We start from the raw sequence: 17,460 nt of genomic DNA on the forward strand, positions 1-17,460 counted from the left end.
TACATTCTTGCTATGTATTTCATTGTTGTATTGGAGAATGCCTTCTTACACATCACAAAAAAGTAAATCCTTGATTAAATGTATCGAGCACTGTAAGCCTGTGTAGCACTTTATAGGTCACAAAGAAAGAAGTGCTCTGTCAAATATGGGGTGGCGGAGCAATAAACATGGTTTAGGAAATCTACCTAGGAAGGATTGAGGTGATGCTACTTACTGTGGAGAAAGCAAGGTGCTCTTTCATGCATTAACAGTAGCAGAATGAAACAAAGTATTAAATCAATTGGAAAGGATGCAGAAGGATGATGGACATGGGATGAAATGACAGCTTACTGTTCCAAGTGACGACCATTATCCCTTGGACACCCTCTTATACTGTTTATGGGATTTTTAAAGCTGAGTTGGAGAGAATGCATCTGCCCTTCCCTCCTCTTTTATGGTCACTATATTTCTTTAGCCAAGATCTTTCCCTGGGTCCTCCAGGTTGTACTGGTTTTGGCCTTGTATGGGGCAAAGGCAATAGGAACACAGAAACATCTGAAGGGGTGCATAAAGGCTCTTCAGAATGTGAGAGTGGAAATCCCACTTCTGTCCCTATTCTGAGAGAATATATCCTTTCCTATGCCTCTGAATGCCAGCATAAATTCCGCTTCAATTTTCTGACTAATGTGCATTTAAGGCAAACGTAACTTTTCATCTGTGGGTATCATTCTTTTGATTAACATGTTCTTCCTCAAGCTAATTTAATGTGGTAGAGTTTCAGACCAACCTAATGGGGTTTTTAAACCTGATTCTGTCATAATGACACTTAAAAGAACTCACAAATGCACGGAATGTTGGATGGGTCTTTTAAGTGAATGGATCTAGCTACTTTAAGACAGGCTCTCGTTCCATTTACACGTGCCAGACAGAGTGTATCCAAATACTAAATTTTTTACAAGTTAATCAAGTTGTAATTTGCCAGCATGTATAACACAGCCATGAAGTTTTCTGTAAATGTAAATTTGGATGGCTTTTGGGTGTGACTGCAAAGTGATGCACTTGGTTCCCAAAACAAGACATGGCATTGGTCACCTGTTTTGGTAAGAGTAAGCAGAAAAGGTTAACTATAGAAATTGCTCAGTTGTTGTTGTTGTTGTTGTTGTTGTTTTAAACATTGACAGGTCTGCTAAAGAGATGCGGCAGGTGCATGTGAAAGCCTGCTAGTATTCACCTAGTGTGGAAGACTGGAATAAGCACTCAAGGTCTTGGCAATCTTGTAGAAAAATAAACAAGAATATCACAGAACCGATGTTACACATAATGGCTTAGGCTGCTCCTCAAACACAGCTTGCTCTCCCTGTTCTAGCCATAGTCTAAAATTCTGCACAGCTTTTACCTACTTTATTATTAATCGTTCCTTCACCAAAGACAATTTTCATCAAATCCTTAGCGTTGATTTACTAGCAAATACTAAAGGGCCTGTGTCTCACTGGGACCTTTCAAAGAGTGGCATTTCTGCTGACTAGAGACTTTTTAGCAATGTGTCTCTAGATCCTGATGAAAATACTGTAGCAGATCTGACATCTGGTACTTACTGACAGCCCTCCCTCAGCAAGAGGAAGTATAAATGTTTCGCTCGCTGTCAGTTGCTTTCAGAACGGTGGTATGCCTTTGAAGCCATTTCTCACTGAAGTTAATAAGTGGTCAGTCTTGAAGTATTGTAAGTCAGTCTTGAAAAATTCCCTTGCTACCTCACCTAGGGTGTATAACTCTTCTGGCATGAAGATGATGATAATGATGATAATGATGATAATAATAAATAATGCACATCACCTCCATAGAATGGGTACCAGAACATAGTTTGTTCTTGACCTGGGAAAAAACTGGCAATCATACATGGCAGTATTACAACACAGTAGACATCACAAGGAAAAAACATTCATCTCCTCAAACTAGCTTCCCTCCCCCCCTCTTTTACTGCAGATAACGCTCTTTTATGAGGCTGGGTAAGAGTATGGAATTACTGTGCTGGCCACAGCAGGTGTTTAGTGCCAACAGAGTAAGAGTGAATACACTGCAATAAATCCTCAGAGATGTGCCTAATGCCAATGGCAAATTAAACTGCTTTGCAGATAGACCAAGTAGGTCCATCAACACAGGCAGTTTTGATCCATACCCTTTAGGGGGACATGTTACTCTGGTTACCTGCAGCTCTGAAAACTAGGTTTCATTTAGGTGGATATGCATTGATTCCTAGGCATTTCTGCCCAGGATAAATATGTTGACAATGGGTAAAATGAAACCATTCTCCAGGCTATGACAAGTCATGGTAATTAGGCTGAGGCAAGAAGCTTTGTCAGAGCAGTAATGTTGGTTTAAGGCAGAGCTTTCCAAACTTTTCATGTTGGTGACACACTTTTTAGACATGCGTCATTTCGCGACACAGTAATTCAGTTCCGGGGGAGGGGCCAAGGGAAGCAGACGCGAGTAAGGGAGCTCCGCGGTGCCCTTCCGCAAAATTTTCTGCATTTCGCGCGACACACCTACACACTGCTGCCGACACACTAATGTGTCGCGGCGCACAGTTTGGAAAGCTCTGGTTTAAGGTGTGGGTTTTTGTGCCATTTTTATAACAGCCCTGGCCAAGACACATTTACATAGCAAACTAGTGCTTTTGTGGGTGCAGCTTATTCTGCTGGGAAACTACTGGAAATATAAATATAATAATATAAGTGCGCTTGTAGTACAAGAATTTGCTGGGACACTAGATAGTCTTTTCTAGTTTGGATCTGGCCAAATTTCTTCACAATTTCCCTCCCCCCCCTCCCCCCCCAAGCCTTTCATATAACTTTGGCCCAAACTGAGGCATACCTATTTCTATGACAGGTGCCAGAGAGTGGCACTCCAAGGCATTTTGTTTGGCATGCAGATGGTGGGGAAGGGGCTGGGGCTGCGCTGCCACAACAAGGATCAGGCCCCTCAGGGCTCCCTCTTCATCTGCTCCTGGCACACCAACATCTTAGAAGTTGAGGTTGTGGGTGTTTTTTGGCACTCTGCCCAAAAACGTTCCAACCCTGCTCTGCGGCTCTGTAGCCTCTGGTGACTTCTCCCCAGAAACTGAAACCCAGGGACCTGGAGTGAAATGTACTTGTTCTCCCTGTTCAGAAAAACATACAACTCCTGCTATCGCTCTGCAGGTAAAAGTAAGAGAACAGAGGAAGTAGGAAGAGCAAAACAGAAGGTCAGGGCCTTTGAGATTTCATGTAGGCCCACAGCCTCTGAGGATCTTGTCAGTCCTTGCTCCACGGTAGCGTCAAATCTAGTTATGGGATGGGGAACTGGGAATGGAAAAAGTGGTGCAAGTACACAACGGAGAACCAACAGCTGTACTTACTCAGCTCAACTGCATTTATCCATATGACTATCTGCCTCCAGATGGAACAAGAGAACTGAACTTACACACCTGCCACAATGCACACATGCATTGCTTAGCAACACAACCTGCACATGTGACTTGGAGCACAGCACCAGCATATGGCTTCCTGCAAATGTAATACTGGAAAAGAGAACATGCTAATTGCTCTATCCTTTCAACAACCATTTGCTCTTGTCCCTGTTCCACTTCTCTGGTACAGTGTTGTCTTTATAATGGAGCACCTTTTGAGGTGTATAAATGAGTAGTTAGCCCCATCTTACAGAAGCAGAAACCAAGGTCAACATCACTAAAATTATTGTTGGTGTTGGATTGAAATTAAGTTTTATGGGTATGCCTATCCTTAGCTCAGACTGAAGCATGATGCAGGTGCTTTTGACTTCTCTGAAGCAAAAGCTTACTGGGTGGGTACAGACAATGCAGCATGACCTGCTGCGTAGCACTACCACTGCAGTAGTATTCAGTATAGGTGCTGGAGAGGAGCATGGTATTGTTAATAGTGCCCATCTTACAAACATGAGAGTCTTGGAAAGTCTTACAAACATGAGGCTTTCTTTGAGAAATACTGTGTTGTTCTGATCACAGTTAGACTATTTCCCCACTCTTAAAAAGATCCATAAAAATCAGCCAATTTATGTGAGGGTGCCCTATTCTGCCCTATCAGAATAATACAGTAAGCAGGAAATGGCTAATCCTGCTGTCCTAGCTATTTTACCTGTCTTTGAGCCTTTGTTGGAAAGGGCAGCATATAAATTGCATACATAAATTGAAACCATTTTTAATATTCAACATGCTGTGTTAACTGCTGTTCTGCACATACGCACAGTTTACTTGCAGTTGCTCTACCAACTGTTTTAAGCAATCGCTTGAGCATGGCAGGAACTCTCGAAATGAAAACATTCTGGGTTTGCCAAATTCCTTATGGGCATAAGGGAATTTGCTAGTTGTCTGGGATCAGAATTAAGAATGGAGCCTGAAGTGGCAGCTACGTGACTGTGGGTAAGCATTGTTGTACGTCATGTTTCAGCTTCCTCATCTGTAAAATGGGGATGGATATTAACCAGCCTTCGGGAACCACATCTGTATCGAGCACCTGCTGAGCACTATAGGGCTAGAACGAGTCATTTAAACTTGGAGTGAGCTTTGAAATTCTCAGTACTTGAGCTCAGTTTGAGCGATTTACATTTTAGCTTTCAGAATGCAGCCAAAATCTGAATCCTACAGCTATTAGCATGGAGCAACAGGTATTTGGAAAAATGGGCGGTATTCAGAACTGAGGTGTCATCCTGACAAAAAGCATCGTTTCCTGGTTAGTTTTTCCCCTCTACACACTTTGATCTGTGGTCTGCATGACTTTTTCCAGTCCTTTCCTGAAAACATCACATTAATGTTTTTTCAATAGTTCAAACTTTCACAATACTAATAAAACTTGAACATTAAAAGGTGAAAAGATCATTTAATGGAGCTAGTGAATACAGAGGTTATCTGTTCAGTTGGATAGGTCCTGTTTAAACGCGGTGCAGAAACAAAATAAAATTCCTGTTTTTTGGTGTGTTTTTCTTTCCTTTGCCATGGTTGTAAATTATACATTTCCTGCTCAATTTATATTTCCCACGGTACCATTGTCATTCCAAAGATGTGCTGTGTTGAGTGGAATTATAGCTTGTTTCTTGACCATAATCCAAATTTTTCCAAGTTATTTTAAACAGGATCAAAAATATTTGGGGTATATTTTTGTAACAGGTTCTGTGTATCAAGGCATAGTATTTTGAGAAAAGATGATACGTTGTCACTGAGATGAGTTTTTCTACCCTCATTTACATATCCTTCACAAAAAACAGTATTGACTTAATTGGATCTGACTGACAACCGTGTGGTGCTAATTTGGCCCCCTCATTTGAACTTTTCATGAAAATCTGATAGCATGTTGATCCTATGAATACCTAGGCCTGTGTGAAGCAGATGATTTGGAGGGACAGTGATTTGATTTGGAGATACGGGTATGGTTTGCTCTGGGCGGAAGGGGGCAAGCGGCATCAGGGCATAGCCCCCGCTTCTAGTGGTGCCGTGGCAGCAGTGTGTGCCCCTTCTCCTCCCCCCCCCACACCAGCTGGGCAAGCAGCAGCGAGTGCCCTCTCGTGCTGGCTGGGCAAGTGGCAGGGCAGAGCCCCCACTCACTGACAGTGCTGAGCTGATCCAGGTGCAGCAGCACTGGGGGTGGGGGCTCAGCCCTGCTGCCGCTTGCCCAGCCGACATGGGGGGACAGGAGCTTCCGCTGCTTCCCCAGCCAGCACAGGGAGGCACGGGATGCAGGCGTTGCAGTGCTGAAAGCAGGGGCTATGCCCTGCTGCCACTTGTCCCCTTCTGCCTGGAGCAAGCCGCACGTGCATCCCCTTCCGAGCAACAGCAGGGCATAGCCCCCACTGAGTGCTACCACACTCGCATCCCCACCCCCCTCCCGAGTCCTGTGCCCCCCACCCTGGCTGGGCAGCTTGTCCTAGTCTCAACCCCAATCCTTCCCTCCCCCACACCCCTTGCCACCCCCCTCCGCCCACAACAGACTTACCAGCTGGAGGCAGCTGTGTCCAGCGTGGTGAGGACTGCTGCCTGTTTAGTCTATGGCCAAATTTCTGAATCAGCCAAATCTTTTCCAAATCGATTTGGAGTCTAATGATTCAATTCAGAGGTTTTAATTGGTCTCCTGATTAGATTCAGATTCAGAGATTCGGTTGCCGAATCAGGCCAAATCTCTTCTGAATTAAATCAGCTACCGAAGCTTTGCACAGCCCTACTATCTGTAACTTCTGTTTATCTGCAGCTGTATTCCCATGGTATGTTTCTAAGTCTAAGATATACAGTACTATGTTTGTGGATCACTTTTTTCTTGTAACACTAGGAGATTTCTTTTCTTTTGCTAAAGCTTCAACATTTTTTTTAGAACTGGAGATTTCTAGGGTGGCTTAGCACTTGAAGTAAAGTCATCTATCTGCAAATTAATAGCTAGTTATTAGTGAAACGTGTGAAAACTACAATCATGATTCACGGTCTGCCAGAGGACTTTCCACAGGGGCTTACAGCAGTTTTTCAAGTTTTCAGACTGCAGTCTGTGAAGTTAAGTAACAATTTTTGCAGCTGGCAAAGTGTCTCAGTGCATGCTCCAGGAGACCTGTTCTGGAGGGCTGACCCCCTCAGCCTTGGGATATTGTGATGGAGATTTACTTCCCTATTGTTGACAGACTCCTACTCAGAAACTGATGAGCTGCTTTGAAAAATTGAGCCAGTAGATTGGGTGGGGAGAAGGGTGATATGGTAGAAGCATTTTTGTTGAGAATGGGAAGGAAAAATAAAAAAAGACAATACCATACCATTCAACCAGATGATCAAGGAAGCTGAATTTCAACCGAATTTCATTAGCTCAACAAAGGTATTTGTTGTAAGAAACAAAAGGAAGTTCCAGGTACACACAGCTTTTAGATCAGAGTTATTTTTATCTTATTTAAAGTTGAATATTACCCTTTGTAACGGGTTCCTTTAGCCTTTGAAATCAAATACACCTATGGTCTTAAGCCAGATGCAACTTGTGCCATACAAACCTATGGCTCTTTTGAAGGTTATGTTGTTGTGATGGCCTTTGTGTAAAACCTCCATTACAGCTGGTGGTTTTACTCTTGTTTAGAATAAAAATAAGAAATGGTGAAGCCACCATTTTTGGAGCACGCTGAAGCAGTATGTGCCTTGATTAGTTCCTTTTAAGTTACATACCAAAGAAAGTTAGAAATTGAATGCTGGCTGTGAAGAGACATTTTCTGACTGCATGTACAGAAGGGGGGAGGTAGGGGACTTTGTAAATAAACAGGATAGCATCAAAATACCTGAACCCACCAATTTCTCCTTCTGTCAACAAGAGAACAATTTACAAGACCTCCCACCTGACCCCCAGATATTGATTAGCTGCTTGGGTCAAAAGGGATAAGAATAGTCACAGCAACAATGTTATGAGACTCACTGTTATCATAGCACATAATAAAAGTGCCCTTTTAGTACAGAGAGCATTGAAAACTATGAATAAATTAGCTTACTCTGGATGCAGGAATCCTAAACTTTTGCTTTGCGGCCAGAACCAAAGCAAAGCTTAAGGGTTTGTTTTGCCATTGTTCCTGCCTTGAGCAGGACAGTGCCTTTCACTCATTATTGGGGGTGGAGGGGCGGAGGGAAAAGCAGGCGAGGGACAGATAAAGCTAACTAAATGGTTGAAGGCATCACTTGTATCTGCTGTGCATGAGATGCTTCCTGAAAGGATTAGCCTGCAACCAGTCACTAAGTGTGAGATAGGTTTGTTGTTTTTTTCCCTCCCCCGCAAGTCTTGTTCACTTGGTAAAGACTGTATACAGGACTCTTCTGGCTAGTATGTGGAAGATGAAACATTAACATGGAAACAACTGAACTTTCAAAACTACCGCTTATGAAGCAAAATCAATCCCTCATGTCTGTAATACAAACATAAAGACAGAGTTCCTAAAACATGCTTTATTGATTATTCTGTTGCTCAATTCTCAGTGCACTGGAAGACTGGCTCTTCTGTATTAAGCTATCTTTTTGCTGATTCTTTTGTAGGTTACACCAGCAGCAACAGAAATCTGGAATAAAGAACAAGCAAAAAATGTGGTTAAATACAGTAACTTGAAGTTTACTGTGATAAAACATTTGTTAGCCTCCATTTTGCTGCAAAATGTGATCTTTTCATGAAAGGTCCAATAGACTAAAATGCTTCACTCCAAAATGCTCTAGTCTAAAATACACTGTGCAAAGACATTTTTGATAACTGCTGCTTCAAGCTATCAATTTCTATGATGTGTGGCAGTACTCCCAAGGAGTGATTATGACTCCAGTTCAGCAAAGTGGCTAAGAATACCCTTAACTTTAATTACATTAACTGTTTCCACTGAAGTTAATTGAGAATTATTATAGCCTTAAACATAGTTGGGCAAGTGATACTTTAAACATTTTTCAAAGTCTCCATCATAGGGGCTTTTTTTTATTTCAACTCTTGAAGAGTATCTAACTTGTACCTGACTGTATGCAGTTCAATAAGACCATGTCTACAATGTGACACTTCATACTAGGAAGCACTGGCATAAAAACACTTCCCACTGTTCAGGCTGGAGGCTGCAGGTAGAAGAGGAATCGGGGAAAATCCTGGTTGTACCCAGTTCATGCTCTTTTCAGCATTCACTCTCTGCCACGGCGTGACAGGATACTGACCCTATAGTCTGACCCAGCAAATGGCAGTTCCATTCTTGTATTTTTTTCTTGTGTGCTCCTTTATGCATACTGAACGCTGAAAAACTGTAATGTAGCAAATTTTGGGTATGCAGCTAGTGCTGCTTTAATGGTGGTTACCTTAACAGTGGTTTGGCATTTGGTGTACACAGAATAGGAGTGGGCAGCCTGAGTTGTCAAGGTGGCACTCTAACATCATTCAATTCAACGCACACCGTCCATAAAAGTAAATCAAGGAAGACTGCACAACTTGGGAACACTGGCCAGCTAGATTTATATTTTGTATTTTACATGGCTACAAGTACCTTTACTGACATTTTACATATTGCCCATTAAAAAGTTAATTTACTTTTTTAATTTTAGGTGGAACAATAGAATTATACTCCTTACAACCTCAATGCAACATTTATGCTGCCAAAACTGCAGGAAAGAGCTGTTTAAAAAATCTTCTTTCTTTTAAGAGGTTTTCTTAAATTAAAAATTAACAAAAACATTTCCTTCAGTCCTTAGGCTTTGTCCCTTATGAAGTTTCTTTGAGCTTATCAAGAAGATGTTTAGCAACTTACCTCAAGTAGCTTTCCTCCAGCTATCTCTGCAGTATGGTGATAGTTGGGGAAGTCTGCCACCACTTTGCCATTTTCCATTTTAACTGTTGCCTGCAAGAGTGTGCAAGGACAGCCCCATGAACAGAGGTAATGATAGCTATTTATCATACACAATATAACTGAAACAGTCTTTAGACAAGATACTAATAAATCCATATGCTACAGATACAGCTGTTGTGTGTAATCTGGTATGTGAACACTATCAGAAACCTATTGCTTTAGCTCTTGGATTGGACCAATTAAGATAAAATTTAGCTAATAGTAGTAGCAAGTTTCCTATCTTCTCTGTGGGTCAGCCACTGAAAGAGAAATAATATTAATTTATATATCCAAAAATAGCTAGGCTGAAGAGCGACTTCAGCAAGGCTTTCGATATGATTTCCCACAGCACTCTTGCAAGCAAGCTATGGGTTAGAAGAAGGAACTGCAAAGCGGATAGAAAATTGGCTGGATTTGGGTTCAACAGATAGTAATCAATGGCTCGATGTCTAGTTAGCAGCCAGTATTCAGTGGAGTGCCCCAGGGGTTGCTCCTGGGGCAGGTTTTGTTCAATGTCTTCATTAACAATCTGGAAGATGAAATGGATTGCACCCCCAGCAAGTTTGCAGATAACACCAAGCTGCGAAAAGCAGTAGATAATGCTGGAGGGTAAAGCTAGAATCCAGAGTGAACTAGACAAAATGAAGTATTGGGCCAAAAGAAATCTCAGGTTCAACGAGGAGAAGTGCAAAATCCTGCACTTAGGATGGAACAATCCCATGCACTGGTACAGACTGGGGGCTGACTGGCTGGGCAGCAGCTCCGCAAAAAAGGGGGTTACAGTAGACTACTGACTTATATTCAGCTTGTGTGCCTTTCTTGCCAAGACGGCTAGCAGCATACTGGGCTGCACTGGTAGGAACATTGCCAGCAGATCAAGGGAAGTGATTATTTCTCTCTTCTTCATTGGTGAGGCCACATCTCAACTGCAGAAAGGATGTGGACAAGTTGGAGAGAGTCCAGGATTTAATGGAAATGGTTAAGGGGCTGGGGCACATGAATTATGAGGAGAGGCTAAGGGGAATGGGCTTATTTAGTATGCAAAAGAGAAGAAAAGACTGCGGGGAGATTTGATAGCAGTCTTTAGCTACCTGCAGGGTGGTTCCAAAGAGGATGGAGCAAGACTGTTTTCAGTGGCAACAGATGATAGTACAAGGAGCAACGGTCTCAAGTTGCAGAAGGAAAGTTTAGGTTGGATAGTAGAAAAAACTCTTGCTAGGATATTAGGAAAAACTTCCTCATTAGGAGGGTGGTGAACCACTGGAACAGGTTACCTAGAAATATGGTGGAAGCTCCATCCTTGTAGATTTTTAAGGCCCCACTTGACAAAGCTTCTGCTGGAATGATGTAGTTGGGGCTGGTCCTGCTCTGAGCAGGGGGTTGGACTAGATGACCTCCTGAGGTCCCTTCCACCCCAATTTCCTATGATTCTATGATACATCTATGCTGTACTAAATAGTGTGACTACAGCTTGAAGAGACCGATCTGATCTAGCTTTAAGCTACTGTATTTACTTGATTCTAAGATGAGGTTTTTCTCCCCATTTAATAGCGGGGAGCCCTTTGTCTTAGAATCACTTATGACAGTGAAAGAGGGCAAGCGTCTGCTGAGGTTTGGGCTCCAGCCCCTACCTGGCCTGCCACCTTTGCACTCTACTATCAGCCCCTTCTTCCCATCTCCTTCCTGATCCCACAGCGCCCTGCCCCACATAGCTTCTCCTCCCCTGCTTGCCCCTCTCCCTCCCCTTTGTTCAGTGCTGGCAGGCTGGCTCTGTGCACACTGCAGCCTGGGGCATGAAGCACAGCCCCAGTCTGGCTCTGCAGCAGTAGCCCACAGCCTGCATGGCTGCCATAGGGGCTGGGCTGGGCCATGCTCCATGCTAGAAGGGTACAGAGCCTGCCAGCACAGAGCAGAGGCTGAGGAGAAGGGAGAACCCGAGGGGGCAGGGGGAAAGGCAGGCTCAAACAGGGGGAAAGCTGTTTGACTTCCCCATACCACCAACCTTCCCATTTCCTGCCCCCCTGCAGCAGTAGGAAGGCTGAATTAAAGACTACCATCCAATAATTAGATTTTATACATGGAAAATAATAAAAGTATACATCTTCCATGTATAGAATCCAATTATTGTGGGGTCTTCTTAAATTGAGGGTCATCTTAGATTCATGTCAACATGGCAGGTGCTTGAGTGCTAGGAACAGGGTAGCTGTAGTAACCCAGATTTTCAGGCTGGCTAGCTGCCTGACTATTGGCTTAGGCTCTGTAGTCTATGCTAAGTTCTGTGCTACTATGGCTAAACTGATGTCAGTACCTGAGAGAGTTAGCTTGGGTATATCCATGTGAGCAGCAGTCACCTCTTTGACTATAGCGCATACCAGACATGCCTGTAGTATGTTAGGCAGACTTGTCCATTCAGCAAAGTGAGATAAGACCAGCTGGTCATGTTTAGAAAAAAAAGAAGCTGATATCTTTGCCAGAAATGAGTAAACCACCTGAGGACTTTACATTTTGTGTCATACTGAATGGCAGCATTTCCCAAGAGACAACAACTGTCATTTTCTGTCTTAGCATTTGCTTTGCTCAAGTTTTGGCTGGTTTAGAGTCGCTTGCCTTGGGAAAGTACCTCTTGCAAACAGAGCTAGATGGGGCATGAAATATTTCATCAAAAAAAATATAGCTAGCTTATACAATTATCTTTGAATTCACTGATAGGTTGGATTGCACAAAGGATTTCCAAACCCAGAATCGCTGTTGTGGTGAGGTTTGTTTTTTTGGGTTTTGGACAACTGGATTCAAAATAGAGGCTGGGATGTTGTGATGAATGAAACAGCTTTCCTAACATGATGGGAGGTTTCCTTGTATTATACATTATAGTAGAACTTCTTTCTACTTGCATGTAGTATGTGGGCATCTTTCAAACCTCTGTCAGGCACAGAAATATAATCTCCATTTTCCAGCCATGGGGGAGGAGAGGAGCTAGTCACTAGTAGCAGGTCATATAGAATGTTTATAGCTAAAAGTAGTAATTAAAAGTAGGTTTCTGGTCAAAGCCTAGGAAACAAACCCTTTCTTAGTGCCTTAATGACCTAATGCCTTTCAAAAATTAGTTTGTAATCTTTGCTAAGAGGGACCAAAATTTTTCAGTAAAAATCTAACTGTACAAGAAATTGGAACAGGGAGTGCCAGACTATGCCTGGACCTTGCATAAGTTTACAAAGGAGAAAGTGGGCATAAAATGTCTCTCTTTCTCCCTGTATACGTGCAGCCATTTTTGCTCAAGGCCCAGGGAGTGGGAGTCCTTGTATTGAGATGGACTTCATTGGGCTAGTATTGTTGTCAGCTTGAGGTCGTGAAAAGGAGGCAGGAATATGGCTTTTTTTGGTTTCTGCTCTACTCACTGGATGGACCCAGGCACAAAGGGCAGCAGTTGCAGTGCTCTGGGGTTTTGATTGATATTGTGTGTGCCTGAATTGCAACACAACCTGATGCTTTTCCTAAGACTGTCATTCTGCCCTTAATTTCTTATAACTATAACAAGACAATTAATGGTGAAGTCCTAGCTAAAAGGGCAATGGACAAACTCTTCAAAACTGAGGGACACTGCTGCAAAATACAGGTCAGGCTAAGAAAAATGTCATGTTTCACAGGAAGAGAATCTGAAGAAAAATCCCTGAGACAGGACACCACATCAATAGACCAGGCTTTGGCAACCTACAGCTTACAGGCTAGATCTGGCCCACAGAGCCATTTGATCCTGCCTGAAAACATGGAGCTTTAGCAGTATTCAGCAGTGGGGATTTCAGCTGTAGGTTCTTTCCCCGTGTGACTGCAGGGGAAAACACTGGCAGTAGGTGTTCTCCCTGTGCTCCTGCCTGCCTGCCTTTGACACACATGGTTAATCCAGCCTGCAGCCTTTAAAGGTTGCAGACTGACTGCAGCAATAGACCGTTAGTCTGAAAAGTTGAAAAGCGATTCATAGATGTTAGGGTCGGAAGGGACCTCAATAGATCATCGAGTCCGACCCCCTGCATAGGCAGGAAAGAGTGCTGGGTCTAGATGACCCCAACTAGATGCATATCCTAGATAACTAGATGCGATGTCTGTATCCAAACTGTAAATGAAACAAGAAGCAAGATTACTGATGAAACAGTGTTAAACCAAAGGACTACAGCTATTTACCTTGAACTTTTTACCGCTCATTGTCTCCATTTCTGCTTCTTTGCCAATGGTGAATTTGTTGGTCATGGACTGGCCCCCTGGATAATGTTGAGACCAAATGAATTCTTCTCCATTCTGTACCACTTCAGTGACTATCTTGAAATTTCTTCCCTTTTCAATGACATCACTGGGGAGACCTTAGGCAATAAAAACATATACATCTTTTTAAGCTAATATTCTAAGAAACATTTATTTTCAAATTTAAGCGAAGCAATGGTGTACATTGCTTGTGTGCATATGCTAACTCTGAAATACTGATGTCAGAGGGCATAAACCAAAACTTTTTTGCAATGGTGTCAAAGTTCAGAGATCAAAATATTGATCACCTGGAAGTCCTGAGATGACATTGCTGTAGCTACATTTGATACAGTTCAAGAGCTCTCATTGTTTCCTTGGAAAGTGCCCATGTCTAAGGAAAACACTCAGCTTTTTTTTCCTGCTCAGACAGCATGTAGTTACATTAAATTACGTATATACAAGTATAGGCTTCTGTGCTGTGTAAATCCAAATAACTTTAATTCCTATTTCCAGATGCCATTTAGAGGGATGAACACGAGCACAGAAGTCATCCTAATGACCTTTGTGGGTTCAAGTTCTAATGCTTGCCCAGGCCTCCTCCTCTTAGAAGTGCTACAGCTCTCCTATGCCTATAAAAGTCTGATGCTGTAGGAGGCAGTCCTAAGTTTGGATATGTACACTGTTGTACTTATGCAGGAACTAACCAAAAATTGAAAATCTGATCCCATAATATATTGTATCACAAATGTATTGGGGCCTTATTCTGGTGCAGCTGGAAGGAATGTTACCTAATGTGGGAGCAGAAGTGAACAAAGGTGAATAATGCTGTAAACACAACATTATTCTGAACTGGAATCATTTTCTTGTATGTGGTTTTCCAGGAAGTATAACTCATTTGCTAAGGAGAGGCTGATCCATGAAGAGCTGATTATTACAACAACTACTGAGCAATTTCCATTGACCTGAGCACTTTGTAGGAAGAAGCCTCTGACCCTTTTATCATTAATCTAACTCATGAAGACTCATTAAAAAAAATTTCCAGAATATACTCACCAATGCGCTTCATAAAGTCATCATAATTCTCTTCACTTTCCACTTCATATTTGCCTGTGAAAGCCATGTTGCCTTTTGAGAGCTAAATGATTCAAAGGAGCAGCTACTGGGATGAAGGTCAGATGGATGGAAACAGGATCAAAGCCACTGGTTTTATAAACCTCCCAAGCTGTTCATCCCTCCTCCTGATCATTCCACCATCACCACGCCCCTCTGAAACTTTCTTTTATGATCCACGTACATGAGTCACTAACATAGGTGTTGTTGACCCTCACTGAAGTGCTTGGTATAATTCCATGATGATTCCTTGTCCTTGTTTTATAGCATAATTGAAAAGTACTTCAAGGAGTGCAAGATGGGTCCTGGGTATTAAAATTAAAAAAAAAAAATAGTTAATTAGTTCTTTTAAAGGATAAGAGTTATTTCATAGATGTGATGATATATTAGTAACATTTCTCTGTAAGGAAGAAGATACGGAAAAGATCCAAAGCTCTGGCCTGATATAAGCTGGCTTGTACCCATGCCCTTCTTCATGCATGCTTGCAAGGATGTGAAATATTGATGAAAACATGGGATTGGGCATTAGGACACATAGATGTCTTATGTGTGGCTCAGCCATGATCTTGTGAGACTCACTGGGTTTTCCTTCTTTTATAAATAGGGATAAAAAATCTAAAGTGTTGAGGATCTCCCAGATAAAACACAGTGGATCAGTGTAAAGCACTATTTTCATATTTATCCTATTTCATCCCAGAGGTAAATAATGTTTCATATTATGGTTAGCAAATAGTCAAACACCACAAAATGTACATCTGTCCTGGAAAAGGGAAACCATTCACTTTGGGCCACAACCCAAAAGTGGGTTGCAAGAATATATGAAAGGGTAGTGAATACATTTAAAAAAATGGATCAACAAACTTAAAAAATGGATTCTCCATTAAAGGAGAAAAATGTGGGAAACTGGTTTTTCCCTTGCAAGTTGGCAGAGTTCCAGTCTGCAAGGGGCTGCTTGGGGTCCCCCCTGCCCCACACCCCCTCCACCCCGCACACTGAGGAACTGGGGGCAGGAGACAGCAGGTGGGGAGTGAAGGGCACTGGGTCGAGATTGCACGTTGATGTTTATAAATGGGTCCTAGTAGAAAAAAGGTTGAGAATCGCTAGTTTAGAGTGCATAGAAAAGGTGTCTCTGTTTTAGAAGTAAATTGTCCTACAGACATAGCAGCTAATGTAAATCAACATGGCTGCAGCACCCGAGGATCTGGCCCAGCAGTTTGTCTTCCACACCAAATTGTTAGTTGTTCAGTGGGAGCAGTCTCAGAATAAATCATGTGAGACCAAACCTAATTTAAAAGATCTGTGTGTTTACAGTAACATTTAAAGAAAAATACAGCAAGCAAGCAGTAAATAAACTGCATCTACTCAGCGTGAGGGATTTTGTAGCAAGATGATCAAAATATTGCTATCAGATGTAAGGGAGACTTCATTTCTCTGTATTTCTTAAATAGGAAAAATTAATCCCATGTGCTAGTGTAAGACTGTATCTGCTTAGTTCACAGGTCAGAGAAAAAGTGTAACTAAGTGGGTTCATTAAGAGATATAAGAAACAAAGTTTCATCCAAGTCCATCAATGCCCCATGCTGAGTAATCACAGGAAACAAATTATGCTGGATGCAATTATTTAATTTTAATTAATAGATAATCCACTCTCACTAGGAGAGAAAAACAAAGACCTCAACTCCTTTCCAGTACCTACTGAGAGAAAATCTCATTATACTCCAAATCTTTTAGTATTACAATCCTACATAATTTAAAAGAAAAAAAGTCTCTAAGATTGAACACCTACATCCATGTATACTTGGAAATACCGCTTGATTGCAGGTAAAAATGCATTTAAGGAACTGTCTATTTGGTAGACCCAGGCCTCTAAACCTACATACCCTTGTTGGAGGTTGTGGGACAAAGGAAGCTGCAATGGTTTGGACGCATCATTAGAAGACTGGGCGCCCTTGCCAACGCCATAATGCAGGGTGCAGTGGAGAGAAAGAGAAAAAGAAGTAGGCCCAAGACGAGCTGGGGAGCCAATATTAAGGACTGGAAGGAGCTTCAGCTGACAGTGTGTGCAAAGCTAGCCGAACACAGGGCAGAGTGGAAGAGTGTTGTTACAGCATCTAAGGTGTCCCGATGGTCTCAGTGACCTTGGGACCGACCTGACTAGTGGGTAGAGGTGGGGATTGAGAGTTACGGACACTGGACCTAATTTCTTTAAGTGATGGTGTGTTAAACAGACAAACAGCAAAGCCAAACCCCCACAACCCTTAGCTATAAAGTAAACAAATTATTATTAAATCTTAGTCCTGTAGACTCTGTTGGGACATTCTAAGCATTCAGTCCTGAAAGGGCTTATCTCACAGCTGGGAAGATTTATCTCCTATGGGCAAAGAAAAGGGATTGGCCAGCGTTTCATCCAGGATAATGCTGCTGTAAAGAGAATATTCTACCCACAGGGTATAGTCAGCTCCCAGAATATTAGAGTACATGTTGCAATCTGCAGTACCCACTAGCCAGGGATGCACATAATCCTTTTCAGTCATGGGAATGTGCCTTCTCTTTCTTCATCATTCACAGTGAGAAACAGTTCCTTAGAGCTTTCAAAATATGGTTTCCATTGTGCACTGGGTCAGCATGAACACCTTTCAACATTTTTCATGGCTGGGGAAAAGGAGACCACAGCATAACCAATAATTGGGTGGCTGGGGAATTCTTGTGGGATGAGGCAATTCTGAATCTGGAAGAGCAGGAATTAGAACTGGGTCTCCCAGGTAAGTGTCCATCCTTCCA

General features: G+C 42.3%; 1 protein-coding gene across 1 annotated transcript in view; it reads right to left on the minus strand.

The window, feature by feature from the left end:
- Positions 1-7,924: 7,924 nt before the first annotated feature.
- Positions 7,925-17,460, minus strand: part of FABP6 (fatty acid binding protein 6) — a 65,847-nt gene continuing 56,311 nt past the window's right edge. The window contains exons 2-5 of the mRNA XM_019478394.2: positions 14,623-14,984; positions 13,513-13,688; positions 9,259-9,348; positions 7,925-8,049 (exon numbers count right to left, since the gene is read on the minus strand). Coding sequence (XP_019333939.1) covers positions 7,996-8,049; positions 9,259-9,348; positions 13,513-13,688; positions 14,623-14,689 — 387 coding nt within the window. The 5' untranslated portion in view covers positions 14,690-14,984 and the 3' untranslated portion in view covers positions 7,925-7,995. The remainder of the gene's footprint in view (positions 8,050-9,258; positions 9,349-13,512; positions 13,689-14,622; positions 14,985-17,460) is intronic.

This window comes from Alligator mississippiensis, chromosome 9 (assembly GCF_030867095.1).
Source record: "Alligator mississippiensis isolate rAllMis1 chromosome 9, rAllMis1, whole genome shotgun sequence".
Classification (NCBI taxonomy): Eukaryota; Metazoa; Chordata; order Crocodylia; family Alligatoridae; genus Alligator; species Alligator mississippiensis.